The sequence below is a fragment of the Trachinotus anak genome, unplaced genomic scaffold (genome assembly GCF_046630095.1).
Source record: "Trachinotus anak isolate AG129_WGS33_773 ecotype Australia unplaced genomic scaffold, CSIRO_AGI_Tana_v1 ptg000023l, whole genome shotgun sequence".
NCBI lineage: Eukaryota > Metazoa > Chordata > Actinopteri > Carangiformes > Carangidae > Trachinotus > Trachinotus anak.
This window is the reverse complement of record NW_027273874.1, coordinates 6173048-6199579: the sequence shown is the minus strand read 5'-3', so window position 1 is coordinate 6199579 and position 26532 is coordinate 6173048. Positions and strand designations below refer to the sequence as shown.

At 41.3% G+C, this 26532-nt stretch overlaps 1 protein-coding gene and 1 long non-coding RNA gene across 2 annotated transcripts in view; one reads left to right on the top strand and one right to left on the bottom strand.

The window, feature by feature from the left end:
• The window catches only part of tnfsf10l (TNF superfamily member 10, like), a 62424-nt gene that overhangs the window by 9482 nt on the left and 26410 nt on the right, over window positions 1-26532 (bottom strand). Inside the window, exons 3-4 of the mRNA XM_071458943.1 lie at window positions 1593-1629; window positions 1380-1487 (exon numbers count right to left, since the gene is read on the bottom strand). Coding sequence (XP_071315044.1) covers window positions 1380-1487; window positions 1593-1629 — 145 coding nt within the window. The remainder of the gene's footprint in view (window positions 1-1379; window positions 1488-1592; window positions 1630-26532) is intronic.
• The window catches only part of LOC139606675 (uncharacterized), a 57169-nt gene that overhangs the window by 19010 nt on the left and 11627 nt on the right, over window positions 1-26532 (top strand). The gene's annotated exons all lie outside the window — the stretch shown is intronic.

The following is a 26532-nucleotide window of genomic DNA, read 5'->3' as shown; positions in this document are numbered from 1 at the left end:
CATCTTTTCCTGTGCATCATTTCCCGACTCCCTGCTTCATGCGTTCACCTGCATGTTTGCAAATTGTGTAGGAACAGAAGAGTGGAAATGTTGCATAATAATAAACATGTTCATCGCTTGAACTTTTCAACCATTGCTCTTATTGCTGTAGTGCAGTAATTACTTTAATTACAGCTATTGTAGGTCTGTCATATGAGGAATTTGATTGTGTGTGTGTGTGTGTGTGTTTATTTCCTTCACATTAGTTTGATAATGGTTTATTAGAAATAACATCAAAGGTCAACACTCAAAGTTCCTCTCAGTGCTGCACTTCCTTATGAGAAATCTAGGCTGAGAAATCCTCTCTTCCTCCTTCACACACACACACACACACACACACACACACACACACACACTCCCACACACACACCCCCACACACACACACACACACACACACACACTCCCACACACACACCCCCACACACACACATGCACACACCACGTTCCTTGCCCTTTGTCAGCTCAGGGGAAATAACACCAGGCAGCCTTTGCCAGATTGTCAACACCCTGTAGTTTGCACGCCAGTTTCAGATGGAATGATATGTTAACACACACACACACACACACACACACACACACACACACACACACACACACACACACACACACACATACTATATAAATATATTCCAACTTTAAATTGCATATTGTACAACACACATGCTCCATTATTCTTATCTAAGAGGCTGCCATCACCAATATATATAATATATATAACAGTTGGCACAAGGAAGAGGAATCATAAACATTTTATATTTGAGATTAAGGTGGAATTTGTAAAGGATAATGAACTGTAATAAATAAAACAAGTGAATTTTATCCTTCATACAAAGAAAAGTCAAGCCCGAGGGCTGTTTGTGCTCCTCAGCCTGCCCTTACATTAATGATTACAGGATTTACTGATTTAATTTAAGGTATACTTAAGCAGCCTGTTCCTTAAACTTGCACAATGAGAGGATTGAGGTGAGTTTATATTAATGCAGAGACTAGAAGATAATTAAGGCAATCTGAAGAATATTTAAAGGGATTCTTTGTCCCCCTTGGGCAGATGTTCCTACTAATGAATTTTTTTTCCCACAGAAAATCAGACTCAGTCACTGATGATTTCTGAGGAACTTTTGCAACCGTTTTGTTTCTCATTTACTGAACACGCACAATTTACCAGCGCACCTAAAACTCAGAATGTGATTGTTGACGCTCTCGGTGTTGTGATGTTGTTCCTTGCAAACAGATGTTTGCATCATTATTGCTCAGCACATGCAAACAATATGGTGCGTTCCAGTCAACATGAACCTTCCTGTCATTTTAACGACCACACACACTCACACACCCCTCTCACCTTGAGAGCTGGTGTCTCTGAGAGTCAAGTGGGCAGATGGCCTCTGGGCCACGGAGGTCATGAACTTTGACCCCGAGTTGTTGAAAGTGCGAGGCATGGTTCTCGCCTCTGAGGGAGAGAGGAAACAAGAATGTCAGAAATGATGGTTGAGATGGATGGGATGTTACACTGTGTGTGTGTGTGTGTGTGTGTGAGAGAGAGAGAGACGCTCACCTATGAAGGTTTGTTTGGAGATGATGTTCTCTGTCACCTGAAAGAAAACATGAGAACATAAAGGTCAAAAAATGTGACGAAAAGAGAGAAAGAAACAGAACCTCATTAATACCCCTCTCCTCCGGTACGACAGGAAAGTGTGTGTGTTGTAAGCTTTGTGTGTGTAGCAGTGTGTACCTCTCAATAACAGTTTTTCAGATAATTAGATTAAGATTAATCAGTATTAGTATCAGCATTTTCTTTTTTCTTTTTTCTGATGGTTAAATGACAAAACTCTAAGTGTTCTGTGATAAATCAGTTCATTCTATAGTTAAATCAATTTAAAGCCTCAAAACACTCAAATATATCTTTATTTATTCAGTGTAGTTTCACTGGGAGGTGAGACTTTCTACCGAGCTCTTTACACCCTGCTTAGCCCTTTTGTTTCGGGTAAGAATTTTTTTAATTTTAAAACAAGGAAACAGTAAAAGGTGAGAAACCTCAGGTGAATCATGACATATATAGTTGTACAGATGTGTATACAGCAGAGGATAGAAGTATCAGTACAGAAATTACAGCATCATATGAGATAAAGTGCAAATATATAAATATAAATATTAACACAAAAGCATCAGCAGTGTCTGTCCACATCGTCTCATGTTAGAGTCAGAGTGAAAATGCTGCGTCACTTTGTAAACACAGTTAGAACAGAGTCAGGCCTCCGTCCATCATGACGGTAATAAACCATAAAGCTGTGCTCCGACAGCACACAGCTCCTCTCCGTCCTGTCTCTGCTTCGTTTCTCCCGCTCCTCTGTGTCATCCCTCGCTCCCCATGCGAATAACCTCTGTGTAATCTTCCCCAGATGCAAGTACAGCCAGGCCATGGAAATGTAGACACACACACACAGACACACGTGCATTGTCTCACTTTCACATACTCAGTAACTCTCCGACTCTCACGCACTGCACCGACTCCTTGTTTTTGTCCTCCCCACTTTGTAAATCAGCCTCAGTCGCCTTTTTTTCCCCTACATATTCCCATGAATATCTTATCTTCCCCGTCTTTCTCTTTTTCACCCTTTCATTTCCACACCACCTCAACCTTTGTCTCTTCATAAATCCTGAATCTTACGGATCATAAATCTTGTTACTCCCTCCCTCTTCCTCTCTCTATATGTAAACCCTTCACATGTTTTACTTGTATTATTTACATTTTCCTTTTTTTTTTCTCTCCATCTTTCCTTTAATTACACAGTTTTAACTGTGACGTGGCCTGTCTGAAGTGCCCGGAAGCAAGGCACTGGTATAAATCTCCCTCATTCATTTGCTGAAATGCCACTAAATACTGAATATGATTAATTTCACCACAGTTTTTAATGGTCATCCAGCTATAACCGTGGTGTTATTCTTGGCAGCGGGCCTGTTTCTCCAGCACCGAGCCCTCAGTTCAACCTGCAAATTGGACGTGATCGCTCTGGGGTTTGGTGTGTGTGTGTGTGTGTGTGTGTGTGTGTGTGTGTGTGTGTGTGTGTGTGTGTGTGTGTGGTGTTGTGCACACAAGCAGGGGCCCTCTACTTGTGTATATTCTATATACTCTTAGGAGGGACTGCAAAAAAAAAATTACAGAGCATGGATGTGGCCGCGCTCGCTTGTCTCGGTAGGCGTAGCGTGCCATTCTCGGCTTCACGTTCCTCATGTCCTGAAAGCAGAAAATTACCCCCACACACTCCTACAGAAAGAGAAAATTGCCAACAGACTTTCTGCCCTGCATGTGGCTGCAGTTGAACAAGAAAAATTAAAACAAAAAAAAAAAAAAAAAAAAAAATGGGGGGTTTTTGCACTGTAAGAGTTCAACATGTCTGCTGTCTTTAACGCCTAAACGCTCACATGGGAAACCGCTGGATGGCTAAAGAGTGAAATCAGCTGTGGAGGCTGCATGTGTAATTGATGATCCACACAGCAGTGGGAGCCCCCCCCCACCAGCTCCATCCGTGAAGGTGAACGCCACTGTCTTGCAGAGTGATATTTCATTTACAGTGTTTTCTTTCTCTCTGTTTGGATCTGGTTTGTGTTTAGGACAAACTGAATGTAGAATAACTTCCTGAGTTAGACTGCCATGAAAATATGAAACCACTCAACTCAGCGCAATGAAATATGGATTAAACTGTAACTCCAACTCCAACTAAATTAAGTCCTTGTGTTAATTATGATGAGTTTTCTCTCTTCACAGAAGCTGTTTCCACAATGAACATGAACAAATGTTGAAAAATGGCCTCTGGAGGGAGGGAAATGAGACATCAGCCACAAAGACTTAAAAACACACCTGTAGCCTTTAAAGTTATTCCGAGCAGATGTGATCAGATCACAACAGCTACAACTATGTGGATCTGGCCTTTCTGGCTCTGCAGGTGGTTTCAGTGAGATAGATCTGTAATCAAAGATGCCCACGGGTACTCTTTCACTTCCTGCCTTGTTTAGACGATTATGATTACATCTTGAAGTTGTTCTTGCCCTTAAAATGAAAGGTCAATTACAGCTGGCATCATGGATTAATCCCAGGTATTCAGCTTGGTAGAGCAGATTGCTGATGCAGCACGTATCAAATAATGTCAACTGTATACATTTTTAACTAATAATTAATAATCCAATTACGTTTATCAGAAATTGATTCAATAAAACGCCAAATTCAAAATTTTGACCTGATGATGGCACTAGATGAAAAGTCAGATCACCCAAGTTATTACAAATCATCCTGAGGAGCATGAATGTCCACACAAAACATTTCATGGCAATCCCTCCTACAGTTGAGATATTTACGTCTGAATCAACCGACTGACACTGCATTCCCTCTGAAAATCAAGATGGAATAAACTCAGATAATGTAATATCTAATTATCACAAAAATCTGCTCATCGCTTTGTGAAGGCGTTCTGATACTGATTCCTGTTGGATATTAAACTGCCAAGTAAGCAGAAAGTAAAAGACACATGGACGTCCCAGCGGGTACATCTCAACTACCAGCACAGGTAATCGTCTGCCGGGAATCAGAGACCTGGAAAGAGTTACCACCAGTTTAAATAGCTCCCTGCAAATGAACTGGAATGAATAAATGGTGCACAGATAACTCGTCAAAGCTGCACTTCCTCTCCTTTACCTTTCATGTTTCTTCTCTCTTAGAACTTTTTTTATGTGCAGGAGTTTTTATGGGGTGGCCTGGGAGCTGTAATAGGTTTATGACTCTTTTGTTGGATGTTTTCGGAACGATGTCTTCTCATGTCTCTGAGTCTGGATGATCTTTCCTGAAATACCCCGTCCCCACTCTTCTTACCTGCCTTCAGGGGTCAATCATCCCCGCAACCCAATCCACTTAGGCGCCTTCTTCAGACCTTGATACTTTGAGATCCCCATTTAATGTAAGGACAAAAACAGTTTTTAAGATCATCAGATTGGGGTTAATATACATTACTTTACTTTACCCATGGGTAGAAAACCACTCAAGACTAGGGGCTGTTTTACCCAGAAAAAAAAAAGTTCAACCCATACTGCACTAAGTCTATATTGATCCAAACTGGGTGCAGTTTTTTCAGCAATCAATCACTCATCCAAGTATTTGCTTCTTTGGTTTTCCATATTTACTGATCTCCTCCAGAAACAGCATAAAAATAGAAAACACTGGAGAAAAACTGCCAGAAAAACTTAGAGTAACAATCACTCAACACATCAGTTTCCTCTGTGATCTCAGGTCACATTTGATTCCTCCTCCAAAACGACTTTTCCATTGAGCAGACGTGCTGAATGTTGTGCGTATTTTTATCTTTTTTTTAAAGCTCTGTCTTTATTTCTTTCTTGGCCACAGTGAGGAGTATGCAGTATTTGGATACAACAAAGGAGCGGGAGATTTAGTGAACCTCTTCTTCATTCTTCAGTCCAGATGGTCAACATGGGCTCCCTGGGCAGTTTGGACCTGCATATCTCTATCTCCAAGAGTTACATAAGAACCAGTAGCACTGTTGGGGATACACAGCGCGATTAGTCAACTCTTGACAGCAATGCTCACTGGAAGGTGATTTCTGACTTCTGATTTCTTCACTTGAAGCCCTGTTGTTATATTTGTTACTCAGGTTTAAGGATTCCTCCTCTGTGAGGGAGAAGGACTGAAGAGGTCATGAGCAGGACTGCATGGCATGCATGCCTTGGGGCACCAAGATGACCCCTGATAACATTATATCGGGGCTACCGCAACTTTATTTACCCCTGAAATGTGGTCCTCTCTGACGCTTACAGCATTGTTAGAGAGCAAACCATAAAACCACAATGCCACAATGTTTGACGTATTTCTGTCTGTTGTTGACATCGGTTGCATTATTATTCTGACCTTTATAAATGGACGTGGAGGTCTGTGGTGCAAACGCTGTCGACAGTTGTGACACCAAGCCTGCTCCGGCAGGAGGTCTTATTTATTTGTCAGAGAAAAACTTTTTGTTGCATAAATGAGACCTTGGTGTAACATTTATCTTAACCTCAGTGGTGTAACCATAAAGGAAACCGGCAGTAGAAGCACTCAGAAAAATGATTATCCCTCTTAAGGCAATAAATACTGTATATCTGACCTCACCTGAAGGTGAATCATGTCAGAGCAAAGGCTTCTGGGCCTTCTTTCTGTCACTAGGAACTAAGTCATGTTTATGTGTTTGTGGGCTTTGTCCTTAACAAGGGTTTAGAGGTTTTCACGTGCTGGTTTACCATGAAAGGCTGCACTCCCTGCTGCCGCTTTTGTTTCCAGTAAACCAGCCTGTAGCCCCTGATGTGACAAACCTCAAATACAAGGTTCACTACCAGCGTGACCTCATGTGGTGCACATAACTTAGTGTGACACCAGGGCACTTTCATTGTGGTGTGTGTGTGTGTGTGTGTGTGTGTGTGTGTGTGTGTGTGTGTGTGTGTGTGTGTGTGTGTGTGTGTGTGTGTGTGTCTGTGTGTGTTTGCATCTATGGGCTTTAGGACAGTCTTTAAGTCTAAAAAGCCTGACCAGCTGCAATAACAACAAAGGTTAAAGCCTGAACTCTTCTCCTTCACCCTGTGCAGGACAGAGACAAAAACAGTCAGAATTCTTCAGAATAAAAGAAAAATAAAATAAAAGAATAAAAGGTCACTGCTCAAGAGGAGCGAGAGATGAAATGAAATGAAACACTTTTCTTATCCACTGATGTCACAATAGGTGTCTCACCTTTAAAGGTGCACTCCAGCAATTTAGTATTACTCTTTTATAAAACTGAAAGACACTAATTTATAACAGAACTGTAGCAGTAGAGGATGGGAAAGCTTAATTCTTGGTACCTAGTATGGGCTAAAATCCTACAACTCCCACAATGTAACTCAATAGTGTGTTTCCTCTAATTGATACTGTTAATTCCTCATTCTTTAAAAACCTGCATCACCAAGCTGATGTTAAGGAGATTACCACATTCACCATCTTGGCACTAATTAATAAAAACCCCATCAAAAACAATCCCATCAGCCCCAGCGGATTGTTTTGAGTTTTGCAGGTATGACCAGATGATGGTGCGAGGTGGAAAGTTAATTCATCCTGAGGGGAACATGAATGTCTGCAGCAAATTTAAAACCCTTATCAGCCTTAATGTGGTGTAAGAGGCTGCTCATTCATCAAGTGCGTGCCTGTGAATGTGGTTTCGGCCAAGTGTAGCCCAGTAAAACCACAGCAAATGGTGGGGTACATGTGCACCAAAGCTGTAGAGGAAATACTTTGTGTGTTTGTGAGGCTAATGACTAATTTTGCCTCTTAAAGCTGGAGCAAGGATCAATAAGAAACTCAGACTTTGTTTAGAGTGAGATTAGTGTTGTGGCGACGATGGCAAATCCATCCAACAGTCGTCAAGACCTGTTTTCACTGCACATGTTGCACCATCCTGCAGTCTGCAACTTTCTCCTCTGAGGGTGAAGCTTTCTTCACGAAGTCATTTGTAAAGTGTAAAGGTGAACATTGAGATGACAAAGCCAAAAATCAGAAGTCAGTGGAGGTGGGGGGAAGGAAAAAAAAAAAAGAGAGAAACCCAGGAACTGAAAGATGATGGACAATTATGGGAAACAAGAGAAGCAGAGGAATGAGGATTTAAAAAAAAAAAAAGTTGGAAAAACACAAGAAGAGAGAGTCAGGGTGGACAAGTATGGAAACAAAGTACAGGAGGAGGAGTGAAAGAGAAGGAGAGGACTGATAGAAGGACAAGTATGCACATGAAGGAGCGTTTCTTCTGCAGATTAGCAGTAGCTGCAACCCAATACTTTAATATGCTGCTCGACCCCGACAGGCCTGGACTGGCGCTGCATGTGTGTTTGTGTTTCAGAGTGTGTGTGTGTGTGTCAGCAGTGTGTAGTTCTTTGAGCTACGGCGACAAACTCTTATCAGCTCTAATCTGGTCTAAGAGGCTGCTCATTCCTCGCCGTGTACGTGTGTTGTCCAGTTCCGCTGTGCATGTAGATGTGATGTCGGCCGGTAGGTCGGGTACATGTGCACCAAAGATGGAGACAAAACACCAGCGTGTTTGTGTGGCTAATGACTAATTCTGTCTCTTAAACTGGGCGAGGATTAATAAGTAACTCAGTGTAGATTTGGTGAAGGAATGTAAACACATTTTTTGCTGTTGCTGTTAAAGCCTGGTCAAAGAGAGCAGAGAGATATCCATCGTTCTAGGAAACTGGCCGCAGCTCCAGAGCGATAGCATCACAAATTAAAATTTCACAGTTGGCTGTTTTCTTTGCATATGTGGCTTAATTCAAACCAAATACGTCTGCGTCAACAACCTGTCTCCTCCTACAATGAGTTATTTTTCTCCTTCCACAATCTCTTTCCTTTGTGAAATCTCCCCCCAGCCAGAGCAGTAATTGATGCCTGACAGAGTAAGCCCCATGGAGAATGTGACCTCAGGTAATTCTCCACACACGTCTGCACTGATAAAATTTGTTGTGTTAAATTCAGGAAGCATCGTCTCCTTTGGCCTTAAAGAAAAACTCCAGTATTTATCTAGAGCCCAGCCAGGCCCTGAAGCATGTTCACACCAGGGCTGTAGCTAATCATTCTCATTTATTTATCTGTTTATTTTTATTAATTATGTCTGCACAGCAACAGTAAATACTGAAATGCCATTTGAAGTTTTCCAGAGCCTGATGTGTTGCCTTTAGATAGTTGCTTTGTCTGATGAACAATCCAAAAAATATTCTATTTACAATGACAGGAAATGGACAAGAGCAGCAGACATTCACATCTCAGACGCTGGCACCAGCGAGTGTCGGTGTTTTCACTAAATAAACAACTTGAACCAAATAAAAAAGATGGTTTGAAGTTGAAGATGGAAAGAAGTTTTAAGCCAGGAACGGTTCAATTAGCACTTTTAACACCTTCACGTCTACTTCTTCATTTAATGGATTAATCCATCCAGTCCTTCCATCTGAACAACTATAGGTCGTTTTTTTAACCCTCTGATACGACCCTGTCTCCTGAAATTGCACCTCTACAGTGGCAGGCTCACCAAACCTTGGTTGTCACGGTTACCATAACGCCTTGGTTACTGTACTAACGGTCATTATTGGTTAGGTTTAAGAAAAGATGTTGATTTGGGTTCAAATGAGTGCTTCCTCATTCGACGATCTTTGTTGTCATGGTTACAGTAATGTTCCTGTGTTTAGTTGACCCGCCCACCCAGCTCCAACCTCCTCCTGTCGTGGACTTTGTCGCTCTATAAACTACGTCACCGCACTTTACCCTTTGCTCCTGTCATCATTACTACGACCACTAGATGTCGCCTAGCAACAAAACATAACCATGGGTCATAATAACCCGCTGCACAGACAAAGTTTTTTACAGGACAGTCTTGTTAATCGTGGTCCTACAGTGGTTTGCATAACTGAATCTTACAGATCTTCATCATGTCAAACGCCATGTTTACTTCAGTTCTTTTTCTCAGCAGTAGCTATCGGGTGCAGTAGTTTTCATCGTTTTTGTCAGAGTCCTCCTTCCACACTGTGTCCCCACACACAAGAGACTCACAAGAAATGATGATTTCATGCACTGGAGGTGATGCAAAGACGATAAACTGTGCACACATGTTTGACATGTAATGCAGAGATAAATGTTTGTGCTCAGTGTGATTTACTTCTGTTTCATTTCCCACAAAGGAGCAGCCTGTAAGGGCCTGTTTGTTTCCCCCAGTTGTCGACATGTTTGAAGACCCATTCATGTCAGTGTGTATTAAATCCCAGGTTGCCAAAGCAACCTGGACAGTTGTTGCTCTAAAATGTAATCAGACCATCTAAGCACCACATATACCACAGTGATGCCAAAATGGGCTGTGAACTTGAAAGTGAATCAGTCTTGTTCTTTGTCTAAATGTGTTTCTGATCCTCGCGAGCTCCATTTATGAGCAACAGCATTTAACGTCTGTGTGGTTTGGACGAGGTCAGGACGAGATCTTCCACTGGAAACACTTGCTGAAAGGTTATTAGGCTCATGATGTGATGGTGGTTTGAGTCCTCAGACCAGCTGAGTAGATCTGGGTACAGAGGGAAAATCTTACTCTTCCTTTTTACTTATTGTAGAGAATCCAGTCCTGGTCCTGGAGGCGCAGAGCCCAGACAGAAATAATATGATACTTCACTGATTCTTCCATATGATCATGTGTGAGTGTAGGAGGAAGAAGAGCAGTGGTGATGAGCCAAATAATCAGACACAAGCTATTGTTGGCTTTTTTCCTCATTGGTTACAGCTTTTCTCATTTCTGATCACGTCTCCTTTCCTTCCCTCCTTCCCTCAGATACTGTTCACATACACATCCACCACATTCACCTGAAGAAGTTACTGTCCTCCTCTATACCTCAGCCCTCATTACCACACACTTAAAAACTGAACATTTGTAATCTATTAAAAAAAGTTTAGATTTCATACATGTACCCACATTTATTCCATAATGGTGATGAATGCTGATTGGAGGGACCCTCTGGGAACAGTTTTAGGCCTTTACCAGAAATTCTCCATTTAATCGTCACATCAGAGATTCAGACTTCTGATTTGAAGCAGCTCTGAGAAGCACACTGTAGTTGGCTAAACGCCTAAAATGTAAAGTGCAAGATGTATTTCATTACCACGAGGCATATGGATCTTATGTATATCGCCGTGTGGGTTCATCACAGGCATCTGACTGTGATTTATTCGCCCTGTGACCAAACAGAAGTCGGCCATTAGCAGTTTATCGCTGAGGCGCAGCGGGGAAAAGTTTTTCTGACAGGTAACGCACCAGTGGCTGACTCGATGCCAGCCTCTGATAACTGACCTGTGTGCTGTGGGAGTTTCCTGCCAGACAAATGTTGTGCACAGTTAAGGAAGCAGTTTACTTCACACTCATGAGAAACAAGAGGCTGAGATTGAGTTTAGGATCAGTCGCAGTCAGACTTCGGCTTGTTAGCTCGGTTTTCTTCCTCCTGCTCTTTATCCATTTTAACACAAAGGATAAAACTGTTGATATGCAACAAACCAACACTTGTGTGTTGCGTGTATTTACCTTCCTATATGTGTTTGCTTGTGTTTCTTTCTGCAGAAACACATCAGTGACTGTAAATCTGTCGTCGACGAAGCAGTTTCTACTGCATTCATTCCCTCTCTGTGTCTCCTCCCTCCCTGTGTCTCTTTATGTCTCTCTGTCTCTCTCTCTCTGTCACACTTAATCTCTTTCACAATACACTTTTAACTCCTGAGGACACAAACAGAGTGGAACTAGGCCAGGGGTGGGGCTGTTTTGCAGCCTCAGTCTGTTTCTTGCACTCTCGCTGTTTAAAGTTTCGTTTCACATGAGCCAAATACTAAGATCAATAACTGATACCTGAACGAGTGCGTCATAACCAACACAATAATGTCCTGACACATGTAATGCCTCTGTTGAATAGTGCAAAAACCAACTCCAAGCACTAGATGTTTCTGGTTTTGGTTGCAGTTTCTTGCTTTTTTTGTGCTCTAACTTCTATGTTCTCAATCATATGCCTGATATTCTGATAATCAAAGACATATTTTAGGTTGGATGCAATGTTAATACCTCTTGCATGAATTAGAGCTAGAACTATGACTAAATTCCTTCATGAGCTTGTGCATTGTGCATTAATATGTTCAATTTTTTCCAGCATAGACTAAAAAAAAATCATGATTAAATATTTTCAGAATAAATACCCTTTTAACAATTATTATTATGGAAGTGCATTAACATCTACTGTACTATGAAATGTCATTTATGATTGTTTCCTATCTTGTGATCTCATACACTGGTGTCCAAATCTCATGAGAAAACTGAGGCAAACAACTCAAGTCATCAGAGCTGATTTTCATGTCTGTTAAATCCTGTTTGTGGGTGCAGAATTATGGAAACATGAACGATTGCTATGTGATAAAGCATAAAAACAAGACCATCCTCGGCGCTTGCCTCAGCAAAACTCATATAAACACAGTCATTGGTCCTCCGCATATCTCCCATCACAATCACTTTTATTGTTTCAACAAGGACTTTGACCTTGTCAGTTGGTGCTGACACAACAGAAGACGCACAGCCGTTACAGGACTCGTGTGTAATTCAAAACAAAACCATTAACAGGCCCAAGGTGCAAAAATAACAGACTATTACTGCATAGGAGAAATTGCTGCATGTCAACAGGTTCAGAGGAGAAATGGCTCTGTGCACATTTAACATCTAAATTTGGGTCAAAGAGCCAGTTGAACGCAGATTTGATTAATTGTGTATTTTAGCACGGATTAAACAGTATATATCTTAATATCAGTGAAGTTTGTAGTTTTATTTCTATTTTTATCAGTATGAGTTTTTATATTGTTACTCCAGTGCACATGTATATGAAGATACGTTTTATGAACATGGTAGAAACTAAGGAATTTACTTTAGATTTTATTTAGTTTGGAAACTGGACTGAAACAAGTGTTTTCATGTAACGTGTCACATTATTCATTTATGGTGCAGACAGAACATTAATGATCCAGTCTGAGATTAACATTCGTCAATGATTATATTCAACAGAACATGAGTCAAAACTAAGACGTCTTGCAGACAACAGTCTGGTTCCTGTCACTTCATTAATTTTTACTTGTTACATCATTTCAATTTATTTTCAAACTTGGCTGCACAGGAAGTTGTAGCTTCAGCCACCGTCCCGTTTCCAAGCATCAACACACCTCATTGTCCAGAGTGGTAGAACTTTTATTGAGGTCAGGGTTAGATACAGTCGGTCTCCACTGTACCAGCTCTTTATTACAGAAGCTTTATTAGAAGATCAGATACAACAACAATAAAACTGATTCACAGTGTTTCAGAAGCAGCTGTGAATCTGCCATCCTTGGCTAAAGAGAAATCCCCCAGTGTCCAGACTCTTTGTGTTAGAGGGGTTTTTGGATGTGTCAGTCTACACTGACTGAAAATGGGATTTTATTCAAAGCTAAAAAGCAGCACTGTAAACCTTTCTGGACTTGTCTGGGATGAAACTCTTTGATCAGCTGTCAAACAGGAGACGGCGAAGCTTTGTCTTGAGCGCTCTTAGAGCGAGTCCGAGTCTGTTCATGGTACAAATTACAAATCGGTAATTTATTGTCTTTTTACATTTTTCTTTATAGAGCTCTCATTTCTATTTTAGGCATGGCTGCAGGTATGGTACAGTATTTGTAGTTTCGTTTTTCAGATCTTTGCTTTTATTTAGTTTCAGTTGTAGTTTTTTTTATGTAGAAAAGGTATTTTTAACACATTGACGCCGGCAAATGTACAAGATGAAATTGTTCCAACATAAGAAAAACAGTGTATCATCGGCAGAACATCTTTCAAAACCGTGTCCAATAACCCGCCCATCTGCTCCATCTGGCAGGTCAAAACAAATGCTACGATTCAGTTTGGCCCTGACTCGCCTGTCTGTGGTTTATAGTAAGTCATCTCTAAAGACCACAGCTTTCTTTGAAAATACTGTAAAATGAGCGAGGCCCTTAAGACATATATTTCACATTTAAAAAAAAAAAAAAAAAAAAAAAAAAAATCTGGGGAATGTTGCCAAGTGCTCAAGGTGGTGAGCCTCAAACACGTATTGTTTAGACTGTCAAAATGAGCCAATTCATCAAACGTACGACGCGGTTTGGACTTTCTGCTTACACTGTGATGACTTCATAGGAGTTACATGTTTTTTCTTTTATCACAGCCGTGTTTATGCCAGCTTTTCTATCTTATTTTTCATGCTGACAGCAGAAACAGACTGTGGTCCAGGAAGTCGGTGCACATCGAGGGGACGGCTATAAATAAAAAGAGATAAAAGACTCGGCCAAGGAGACAGTGTGGTCAAGAGATGATACTGGACATGAACACAACAATTTAAGGAATCACAGAAGCTCTTCTTGTAGCTGGGGATGTACTGAAGGGACTTTTTTAATATTTTTTTCCCAGAAAGAGAACTCAATAAACCTAATCAACAAAAACATCCTTGACTGTGGTAATGAGACCATGACCTCATCAGACGCGAAAATGTCACATTTCCAAGGTCGCAACAAAGCCCGCAGTATGTTTTAACAGAGACAATGTTGGGCTTGTTTATCCTAATAGACCTACTGTTGAGTTTTTAGCTGAGGCTAGAAGCCAAAGAGCCAAATCTAGCAGTTGTGATGTTGGCCCATAACAATGTTTGGTCTGTAAATGCTCCAAAAATGTACAAATATGTAAAGGCTGGGGGCTTTCACAGTGTTTCCATGAGGCTTTACATCCATATAAGGGTTTATTAGAGCAGTACTGTCTGATTTAATTTAGAAAATATACTAAAACAAGGATGCTGTGAGAAATATAACAAACCAAGATAAATAAAATAGTGAAGCTTTTAACAGCTTCTAAATGAATCTTTAACATTCTTAAGTCATTACAAATAAGTTCAACGCAAGTTTTATTCCTTGCATTAGATTGTTGGAGGCCAAAGTTAGCAGCTAACTGAGAAGGTTTAATTTTAATACGAAATTTCTGTTCAATGATTTTAAGCAGCAGACATCAGAAAGTGACGCAACAAATATATATAGCTGCATTTTCATGAAGATTGGTGACATAGCCACGACCTGCAGGGCTAATTGGTAAACTTTTGTAGCTGTTGAGCTAATCACTAACAACCTAGGAACATGCTAGCGATAGCTCCCTGAACTTCTTTCTGTTTTCTCTATACTCCTTTTTATCTTTAATAATTTGTTAATATTTCATTTAATTATTTAATTTAATTTTCTGGCATTTAGTTCTCAGGTTTGTACCATTTTAATTGAATGAAGAGTTAAAATCTCAAACAGTAAATAAGCCTCTTCTCTCTCTCCAGCCTCTTGTCTCCTGCCTCACCTACAGCAATGTTTTGCTTTGATAAGTCAGAATTAAACTTGTCCTGCTGATCCTCAGCTGCAGAAGACATGTGAAACTAAGATGTCAAGCTCAGTGTTGTTTTTTCTCAGGCAGGTGTGAGCTGAGTGTGTTGCAATCTGATGTTGTCATCGCTCACACATGTATCGTCATGTTATATCAACAGCAATAAAAATCTTGGTTTTTTTTTTCAGTTTAACTTCTCCTCCCTCCCTCTAGTTGTGGTTTATCCGCGTTTTAAACCTCCGTCGTCTTTATTTCCTGCTCTTTTTATTTGAATTGAAGGAAGTTTTCACTTTTTTCTTGAGTGAAAACTTCTAAAAACCATCCGTTCCTGCTTTGTTTGTGTTTTTATGATCACCCAGAGCCGGGATTATAGACAGGGAATATGTGAAGAACATCTACTGTGTATCAAAAAGGAGAGAAATCTGTGTTTGCATTAATTGCATTTATTTCAACTTGTTCATGGGTCAAACTTACTTTATGTCACATTGTGCTTTAAGAAAGGGGAACGCCAACTGTTCAGGGGCTAAAAACTCATTCAACTCTTATCTCTTATCTGACTCTTATCTTCTAGATAAAAGACATAAAGGCTCAATTAAGTCTATAACAATGAAAAGCTTTCATATGTTTTCACAGTACTGGTCAGTCAGATGAAGATCGAAGACTCAAAGCTGATACAAGACCTTGAGAGGAAGCAATAAATCTCATTCCAAGCTAATAAGTGGTGCCTGGCTTCTGTTAGTACATTTCCATCTCCACAGCACTTGTACCAAAGCAGCAATACATTATAACTTTAATAAATACGATGGAATAACGGTACTGTAGGTAAATGGATTGGTGCATGTTCCAATGTTGCTTTAGTAGCAGGAGGGAAAGTGTCTCTGCAGGCTTTAAGTAGGAGAGAGTTCAAGACTGTGAGCTTCATTATATGAGTTTTGAAATTCCCAGTGAGTCTGCTGTGTGTATGTGTGTGTATGTGTATATACAGTACATCATGTGCGCCTGCTTTGGGGAAATTCCCCTGATATGAGTCTGGAATTTAGCATTTAATACAAATATCGTGACAACACTGAAAGCTTCTTGTCCTTTGTGGTAAATGTTAAAGGAACTAAGCTCCAACAAACCTGAGTGAAGGAGCTGGAGATGTAAAGACGGAGGTCGGAGAGGACTTCTGGGGGTTGCTGGTCAGGATCTCTGAGCCTGAAGGCTGAATGGGAGGAGGGAGGGTGGTCGACGCCAGACACAGGGGTCTTTTGTGTTTGTGTATCAGTTGGAAATCACTAACAACACCGCAGGCCTCCACCCCTCCCTGCCTGTGTGAGTACGCAGCATGTCAGTGACTGACATTTGTTTTTCAATAGCCAACTGTAGAGCAGAGAAAGATAAGGAATTGCTGCTCAGAGGCCAACTTGGTTTTGTCTGGGGTTTGCTTCAAGCGTGTTCGTCACACTGAGTAACCATATTGTTACGGTTACATCATGCTGCCCTTCATCTCTTCATCATCAGACTTAGATGACCTTATTTGACATGTTATTGAAATTCTGGGTGATAGGATACAAGATGTGATTAAACCCCATACTTTAATGGTGGGCAATAGCACTAAATTGGGGTCGGATCAGATACTGAGTATTACAAAGTCCACAATCACTGATAATATAAGAGGTGAATGTATCACAGTTTTTTTTTTTTATTCTTCTGTTTATTAGTACGTCGCATGTATGTTAAATTTCAAAGTTTTGATTGTAAATAATGTTTTTGTGAACAATAGTGAACAAACAACATGTGCTAATATAATTAAAAATGAGTTAAAATTAAAGTTAATTAATCTTAACTACAATCTTGTCTGGATTTAGTTGTAAAAAGAGACAATACACCTTCAAAAAGCAAAAACGTCACATTTTCAAGTGCAACGCACACTGGTTGTCATGGTAATCGATGCCAGTAACACAATCCAGACAGTACAGTGGCCTGGATGGGTCTTAATTTGAGCAGTGGAAAAAATTCAGTTTTTCTCGTTTGTTGCTTGTTAGCAGGGGCTGGCTGTAACGGACAAAGTCGTTTTTCTTTTTTCTTTTTATTTTTAAAAATCAGGAATGTATTTTCTGTATTTTCTTCAAAGTCGAAGTCGTTACAGAGTAAGAACAAAAAGCCACAGGGTGAAGTTGAAGAGAGTCTTATCAGCAGCTGCGGCAGAGAAGAAGCTGCTTGTTAACGACGCCAGTCATCGGATGGTTTTGTAAGAACGTTTGCCAACTCACAGCCACTCAGTGACAGCTTAAATTAAACAACAGCTCATTCATTTTTAAAGATTACACTGACTGACACAGACTCTGACACGGGCTCATTCACTTGGCAAAGTTAAGAGTCGTCTTCGAACCGACTTCGCCTGCTGAACTTATGGGTTTTTTAAAATCCACAAAGATAATTAAACTTTCGTGCCTGATTAATTTCAAAATCATGTGTCTCTGACTCTTTGACTTCAATCAGAGCTTTGTGAATTCACGCTGCGTTCCCCTGCAGTTCCAGGGTCATTTCAGTACAATCCATTTCCTTCATGTGTAGATTATTGTTGGACTCGTTCCTCAGTAGAAGAACCGATTTTAAACTGTGCGCTTATAAAACACAAGGTCTTTGATATGGCAAACAAGAGACGAGCAGAGAGAAGAGATGAAAGGGACAGACTCTTACTGTGAGACGTCAAAGTAAAATAAAAGCAGATTTAGAGGCTAAGGCAAATTATACTAGCCCACAAAAATGTCACTGAGCAGAACCTTAACACATCCAAATGCCTCTTTAGCTACAGAACACAAAGCCTGCTGCGTGTCCGTCCACACCCTGACCAGACATCAAAACAGCTGCTCTGCATCACAAGTCAGAGGCCAAATATTTTCTATGACATCAGCGCTCGGCACGGAGCAGATTTACAGATACTACACCTACAATACATCAGTGCTGGACAAAGAGAGGCCAGAGGAGCATTGTTCCTCCACAGAAACTGACCTCTGATAAGAAATAATTCACTGGAGCATGACGAGGTCAACGGCCAACTGCACCAGTACAACGGCTTCTTCTGCCTTTAATTATTATTATATAGAATAATAACATACAATACTAATAAATGTGATTATTATATCATTTAAAAATCATACAAGAAAATAAGAAACCTGTTCCCAATTTGTGAACTTTCATTATTTTATAGCAGTTTGACAGAACAAGGCCAACTGCTGGGATTTAAACTTTCAACCCTATCACATGGTCTTCATTATCTACTCAGTTGCCACGGAGATGAGTCTGTTGACATGCAGGCTGTTGGGATTTAACACTGAGGAGTTATCGTGCTATAACCTGAGCATCAAAGTTCCTTCTTGACCTTCAACATAACAGTTGACAGTCAGGAGAGGCAAATCGGACAAATGTTTTGAGGCCCCAAGGGGAAAAGGGGCCCCTGATGGCCCCTCATATTCGTACATTTTGCAATGACAACTTAAAAAACCCTTAAACCTCCCAAACTATGCACCGCCGCTGCCCCAAACCCCCCCTAAGCAGGGCCCCTGATGATGTGTGCTGTAGCTGGCATCTACTGAGTCTGCAAAGGAACATCTGTTATTTGTAGCATCTACTGATGGCCTACATGTGAGGCGTTTAGGGGACATCTGTAAATTGTAGTTACAGGAAATAATTACACTGTCTCCCTCTGAACTACATGAGTCTCATTGATCACACGCTGCGCCACCCACCACCACAAGTAAAATCTCAGCCTGTGGGCAACACTGCAAGATTATTCATTAATTTTTAATGAATCATTTATTTTTGGTGTTTCCCACATCAAGAATTAACAGTGAATCTCAGTCATATTCAGCTGGAGAAACCTGAGCACCCTGCAGATAAAAACAATCATGAGCGTTTTTTGCAACAGGGGAGAAAAATCCGTCCATACATTAGCTAGACAGCTTATCCTTTAGAGAGTTGCAGGGAGGAGAAAAATCTTATTTAGTAAATCTGCAGATCTACGAGCGGGTGTGGCTTGGGTTTCAGTTGCTGTTTCTAAGCCGCGTCTAACCCGGGCCTCCCTAAATCGAAAGGTAAATCCCTTTCCTGTAACTGGCTGAAGGTGAACGAGTGCAGGGGAGCTGGTTTTGACCCTTTGGCCTAAACCGGAGAAAGGAAAAACATTCTTCTCCAAACAAAATAACTGCTGCCCAGCCACTGTAGCATCTACACATGTGCACACAGGGAGTTATCTGCAGTGCATTTGCTGAAATGGGATAAAACAGAGGGAACTTTTGGAGAAAAAAACAACCAGAGCGGACTGACCTGACCGCCATCTCTGCTACAAACAAGTGGGTCAGCCTAGTGCATTATTTAGCACGCTGATCTTTAAGTAAGAGTGACGGTAACGATACGCCACAGCTGAAACCCAGGAGGGAACCGGGGGAAAATTCCTGCCCTTGATGTGTTAACCCTGACCCGTCTGTGAGTTATCTATCACTGTGACTGAAAGCTGAGAGCTGATGTATTGGCAACCATTCTCAGCAGGTGCAGCGCTGAGGACAGTGGGGTGCAGGAGAGAGGGAAAGTTACTCCGGCCTCCACTGGGGGGGTGAGAGTTCAAGACTTGACTCTCTCAACTGCCATACAAAATCCTCCCATGCAGGTCTCCCTCTCCCATGCTGGGTTCCAGCTCTATGCACTTCCCTGTCTCACTTTAAATCATCTACACAACAGTATGTGCATGCAAGACAATACAATAAGTGTACATCTGCAGGAACGGACGGACACTGCTCGCTGCATGTGTTCCCACAGCGGATTGATGGGCGGGAAAATGAATTTAGACAATTTTAGCGGAAGGCTGCGACATAACAAAATCCATAAGAATTGAAGTGGTCTGAATACTTTATGAATACACTGTGTATGTCACAGTCTATTACAGCAGCAGAGTATCAAGCCTAGAGGAGCTTGATCCTCCAGATGGGGAGATTTTAAAACCAAAACAGGAGGAAAAGCTTTATTATCTTCTCCCTCCTGTCATTTTCTTCTTTTCTTTTCTCTCTTCAAAGCCTCACTCTGGCTGTTTTCTAAAGTCTATCTCATTACCTTTAAAATGATTATACATAACAATCTGCCTTTAAATGGATTTCCCACCTTACACTAAGGCATTGGCTTCAGTTTATACCAGTACATCATGAAAAATGAATTACAGACTGAAAACCATCCCAGTATGTTACATTTTTAACATACTGGGTTTGACTATAAACACACGAGCAGACAAATCGCTCAGTGTTATAGATTTAATTAAGTTTCAAGCGTCTGCAAGTTGATTTTCACACCATAATGAACTGAACTGGAACCAGTGGCTCCATATACTGGCTGCAAATTCATTTAAATGCCTCAGTAGATGATGATGTGTTTTTTTTTTTTAGTCTAGGTTCTACGTTAATACTGTGAAAGTATCAAAGCCTCAGTCCACAGAGAAATGCACACAGCCTGTATTCAGAAACTGAGCCTTAAAATGAGCCTTCAGGACTTCTGTAACTTTGTGATGTCACAACAAAGCAGTCACTGCTCTTAGCCCCAAGCCCCGCCCACCCGGACTCACGGTCCAACCTTGCAGGATTTTGTTTCTCTGTTTACCTGAAATCTGCTGTATTTTTATTGATCACTCAGAAAACAGCCAGCCAATCAGAAGAGAGACTCTGGTTCACAGTTTCCACAACAAACAGTCGAGTTGTAATGTAACGGAGTGAGAAGTTTTCAAAATAAAATGTCAATTGTTTACCTCAGCCAATACGTTTTTTTCTTTCCCTCCTTTTGTCTCCACGCTGTGCTGTAAAATCAACATCTCATTGTTGTATTTTTTTTCTCCCTTTCCCTAGTTCACCACATTTTTTGCTCTTTTCTCATCTTTCTCCTGCGGCACCTTTTATTCTCCACTTCCCGTCTTTTCCTCCACGTCCCTCATCCCCTTCCTTTTCTATTTGTTCCTGTCCAGCTGGGTTTGTTACTGTAACTTCTCGTTCCTCCGCTCTTTTTCCATTCGTCATCCCTCCCGTTTCTCTGCCCGACCTCTTTCGGTAACATCTCATCGATCACCCCGGTCCACGCGCTCAGCACCATCTTCATCACGTCATGCCAGCGCCGCTATCATCATCATTACCTTCCTCCGTTGTCCTCACACACCTCATCACCGTCATCCCTCACTCACTGGTTCCATTAAATACAGTTCATAGTCATGTGTGACCCACAGAGGAATCGTGCCAACATGTGTTACAGTGAGTTCCAGGAGATAAACTGCAGCCAAAACTGTTGTAATGGCCTCTCTTCCTTTTCCACTCTTCACTGTCCACCTCACATTAATGCTCTGCCCCTCCTCACACTCATCGCTTGTCATTCTGCTTCACGCAGCCGGCATGAGCGGGCCATGCTGAGCCAACATCCAGACCGCATAGTTTAAATTTATCAGTGGAATAATCCAAGCATCTGTTTTGGACTTGTTGGACTGTCGGTTTGAAGAAAGTGTGTGTGTGTGTGTTAGTTTGAGTGAACTTACTGCAGAACTGTCCTATATTTATGTGGATAGTTAAATCTTACACACTTGACATCTTAATCCAAAATCAATCATACCATCTGCCTTCGCTTTCATCTTAACTGCGTCAAGATTCTGTCAGCACTAAGTCCACCGTGAGTCCAGCATATCTCAGCTTGTTGCAGAAGAGCACTGCTTTGCAACAAGGAGCCACGATTGGCGTTTCCTCCAGGCACCTGTTGGCTGCAGCAGCTGTGACACCTTAAAGACACCACCATGCTGCAGCAACAGGCCTCCACAAGTGGCTGTGGTCACACCTGACCTATATCTGACATCAGGAATGCTGTTCGTTACCAGCAGTGACAGCGCAGCTGGTGTTGAGTGTGAGAGCGAGATACCATCACAACTGTGCAAGATGCAGTCGCAAAATGTTACAGGTGTGGAGTCGAGATCAAAGTAAAGGTTTGCAGATGAGTGTGGTCTGATCCATGAGTGCTGAGACGTCATGGGTTGGAAAGTCAACATGCTGACAGGTGCTGCAGCTGCTGTGATCCAATCACAGGACTGTCTCTAGTTGTTTAACAGGAACCTTTCGCAGAGGGTCTGCTACCTTCGTCAGTTAAGAGATACAGATCATTTTTCGGAAATTACCTTATTTGCTTCATTGCTGAGAGTTTGTTACTTGGCAGTTAACAAAATAAGGCTTTTGGCGCAACTTCACCTACTTCCAAGGTGCATGGAGAAAAGAAGGTCCAAACTGGTCCAAACTCCAGCAAAACTCGTAGTAAACAGAAGAACTTTATTTGACTGACGTGTTTCGGCTTGTTGCCTTCATCAGGGTCACCCATGCTTGGCCAGCTTATCAATGGGTACATCAGTATTTATTATCTATGTCATAAAAGGTAGTTAATTAAGGTCCTGGCTGCTACATAGGAGATGCACAGTTGTAAAACCATTCAAACTGACGAAACCTCAGTATATTTACAGTACATTGCAGGCTTGGAAAAATCTGGACCTCCAGTACTTCCACTGAAGCATTTTAGGAAAGATGGCGCCTGTTTGTCCTGCCAGCTTGATCTAACCACCGCTATGGCTTCTTTACTCAACAATTCCCTTCTTTTTTTTTTTCTAAAAAAAAAAAAAAAACCTTAATCCATTGATGCAATTTGACAAAGAACACAACTTTTTGGTAGCCGCCTTCTTCTTCTTCTTTTCCTCTTTTTCAAGCAGCATCTCCGGGAAAAACACACCCCAATGTGCTGACATGGAAATTAATGGGTGTTGGATTAGCTCGATAACCAGAGCGCCTGCATGTGTGAATGTTTGGAAACGAGTAAACTGGATGCAAATTTGTCTGTATGCACTTTCTGACTGCGTAAACCCTTTAAACTGGAGAGAGAAACGAGACATTCCTGTTCCTGTCCACTGACGACCACAGGAGCATGGAGCAGCTCGCTCCGATTGTATCACACAAGTCGAGGAGAGAGAGGGAGAGGGAGAGGGAGAGGGAGAGGGAGAGAGAGAGGGAGAGAGAGAGAGAGAGAGAGAGAGAGAGAGAGAGAGAGAGAGAGAGAGAGAGAGAGAGAGAGAGAGAGAGAGAGAGAGAGAGAGAGAGAGGGGTGTGGGTGAGATGTAAAAGGGAGAAAAAGTGAAGCAGACTTGAAAAAAAAAAAAAGGACGAGAGGCTTAAACAAAGACAGACAGTGGTTGTTTGTGTGGAGGCGGGAGGGGGAGATGAGTGGGCTGGAGATGCAGACATTCAGGCTAAGAGGGAAAAGTCCTTTTTGGATATGTCTCCAAGCAGATGACTTATATCACTGGAGCGTCTCTGTGGGTTTATGAATGAGTGTGTGTGCGTGTGTGGGGGTGTGTGAGAGAACGACGGGGGATTGTCGAACCACGGCCTCCTGGAGTCGTGGGTATTTTCATGCTGATTCAACAGCGGAGTCTGACTCTACTGTGTGTCAGTCACAATTGGTGCATGTGTAAGAGTAACGTGACTGACTTGTGTGTGTTTGTGTCTATGTTTGAGCTTCCCTTCAGCCGCGTGACTCAAGCTCAGACCCACGGGAAACCACAAACACGAGAGTGATTGATAGTGGTGGTTATTGTTGTTCTGTGTGGAATATAAATTCCTGCCTCCACTGTAAAATCAACACTTGTCTGATCAGATCCCTCCAATCGAGGCCAAGTAACACCAGGTGTTCATGAACCTGAACTCAGCTGAAACAGATGGAGAAGCCCCCCGAGGCCCAACTGGTTTAGCACAGAGCTCGGTGGGCGTTTTGTTCAAAGTGTTTTTCATATTTTTCTAACACACAACAGGAGCAATTGCATGTCTTTCAAGGACACTTTGACATGTAGACGGGGAGCTGGGAATAAAAGCCGACATCTCCACCTCTACTATCTGAGCTGCAGTCACCCAGAGACGAGTAAACAAGACACAAAACCATCATTTTACACTGTTCACTGTCTGTGACTTCAATAATATAAAACTCCACCTACAGCTTATTGATGAGACTAAACTGTACATAGACCACCTACAATAACATATGCCAAATATAATTTACACCCTGGTGACATTAGATGGACACGTTAAAGATTTTTGCAATGCATTTATGAGTTATTAAAGATATCTATAATTATATTTAGACTAGTCAAAAATCAAACTTGAGATATCTCCGATCACATCCTGACCAGTAGAAACTGATGAGTTGTAGAGAGACCTACATGAGACAGTTCAGTCAGAAATGAATATCCAGTGTAGTTTTGATGAGTCATCTTTATTTAAGCAGATAAAAGATAAGTTAATTGTGTCTCTCTACAATACTAACTGTCAAAATTTAGTTGAGAAGCTGGTCTGTACGCAAATATGTAGCTTGAGCCAGTGGAGTGTTAACTTAGCTTAGCTTAGCTTAGCTAAGAGGAAAGTCTAACTAGCCTAGCACTAGAATCTAAACATAATTCAGCGCTCGGCTCCTCTAAAGGTCTTTAACACTTTATTGCTTGTTTAATCTGCACAAAAACTGAACTGTAGACATGACATTTGATCCCTTTACAGGATTGTGTGTGCAGGAGTTTATCCATTTGCCTGCTAGTTGAAGCTCGGGATCTTTTGTTTTCCAAAGAATGAGACTAAACACAGATCAACAGCTCAACTTCGTCTGGTCCTTGTGTCAGTGGGCTGCCTCGGTAAATTAAAAATATCAGCAGAGAAAACCCAGCAGCTCTCCCACACATGTAGACTGAAGGTGCTTGTCTGATAGGAGCAGGGATTGCTCAAGACTTGTTTGCAGCAACCGTGAGGTGGCTCAGTGCCAGCGGGCACCTACATTTATTTACTTGAACCTTAGTTGACTGAAGCCTGGCACAGGATCATCAGGGCATCAGTTTTTGAGATAAAGCCGATAAAAGCTAAGCAGGTTGAATCCAAACACTTGGCTTGTGTAGAAAAGCATGCAAACACATGTACACACACACAGCCGGAGGTGTGTTTGTAAATCTGCGTGTGTGCTAACATGTGCCTGAAAACGCCCAGAGGTGCAAAACTCAAGTACAGACTCAAGGAAAACAAAGGCCAACGCTCATAAATATTAACTTGTAGCTCATTGATACAGTTTCTAATCAGTTACTAATTAGTTTTATGATAAGTTGTTAACCGACTGAATCAAAAAGTCATATCTATATTAGCACAGACCTTTAGAGACAGAAGGGTCAAAGGTCAGGCTCGGCTATAACCTCTCTAAACCACTAAACACAACAGCACCGCAACCAAGTCTCCACAGACGATAAACAATAAAGAGAATTAACCAAATGTAAAGAGTTGTCTGTTGAAAAAAGAAAATTGAGTCATCAGGCACAAAGTGAGACAAATGAGGTGCCTCACTTGTGGCTCTCTCATTTCCGATGCTAATAACAGTTCTCCTCCACTCAATCTGTCACACGTTACAGCACGTTTCCACAGACAGGTCCACATTTATGTGATTAATACTTTCTGTCTTGTTAGTATTTTATTGTTGTTTTAAGGATTCTTTTGAGTTCATTGCTGGAAATTGCCAGTAGATGATTGTGCAGATGAAATAGACCATAAAAGAAATTGTAAAAGTAAGAAACATTATTGCTATTATTGGATATATAGTGTCATTATTAAAATAAATACATGTGTTTTTTAATAATAAAAAATAGCACCAGCTGCCAATGACTTTCTATAAGCCGAGTCCAGCCCAGAAACGTCTTAAAACAGCCCCCCGGTGTAAAATGAGTATAATGAGTGTTACTCCCTCACAGCTGACGGTTTCTCCATTATAATGACAAATAATGCCTGATTAGTCCCACCCAGAGGTTCAGCCCCTGCAGATGTTTCTCACTGTGACCGAGCAGATTCCTCCACTGAAACCAGCCTCCATCTGCTCCCTAACCCAGGGTCAGCAGAGCCGGCCAAACAGGCTGCATGAAAGGTTAATATCAATAATGTATAATTTCGAGGCGGGGGGGGGGGGGGCTAATAATTACAGTCTGGAAATGATCAGTTAACATAGTTGAGACAGAAAGTGGATAATTGAGAATGTAGTGTGGTATTAGCTCGGCTGCCGTGCCTTTAATTTATCTTTGGCTCTGTAAAATGTACATTTGAAATAATTTCTTATCCCCCTGTTTTTCTCAGGACAGTAAAACTCTGGATTGTTTGCTGCTTTTGATCTACACAACACCATATTTCCATCAAGTATATGGATTTGATCCAGACAAGAGTGTTAAAAAAAAAAACCCTCTAATGCTCCTTTAATATTTCCTTCATGTGAATGTGCGTGAGAGTTTCCGCCCAAAACAATATCCAGCACTGGAAAACTATTACAGCTACTTTCTTGGAGACTGGACTTCTACCAAAACCAATATTCAAATCATGAAGAGGTTATTAACTATTAAAGCAATTTACAAAACAATCATAGGAGATTCAATCATGAATCAGTAATTACTGTGTCGGATTGCTTTCTTTAAAACTAATATATGGAGGA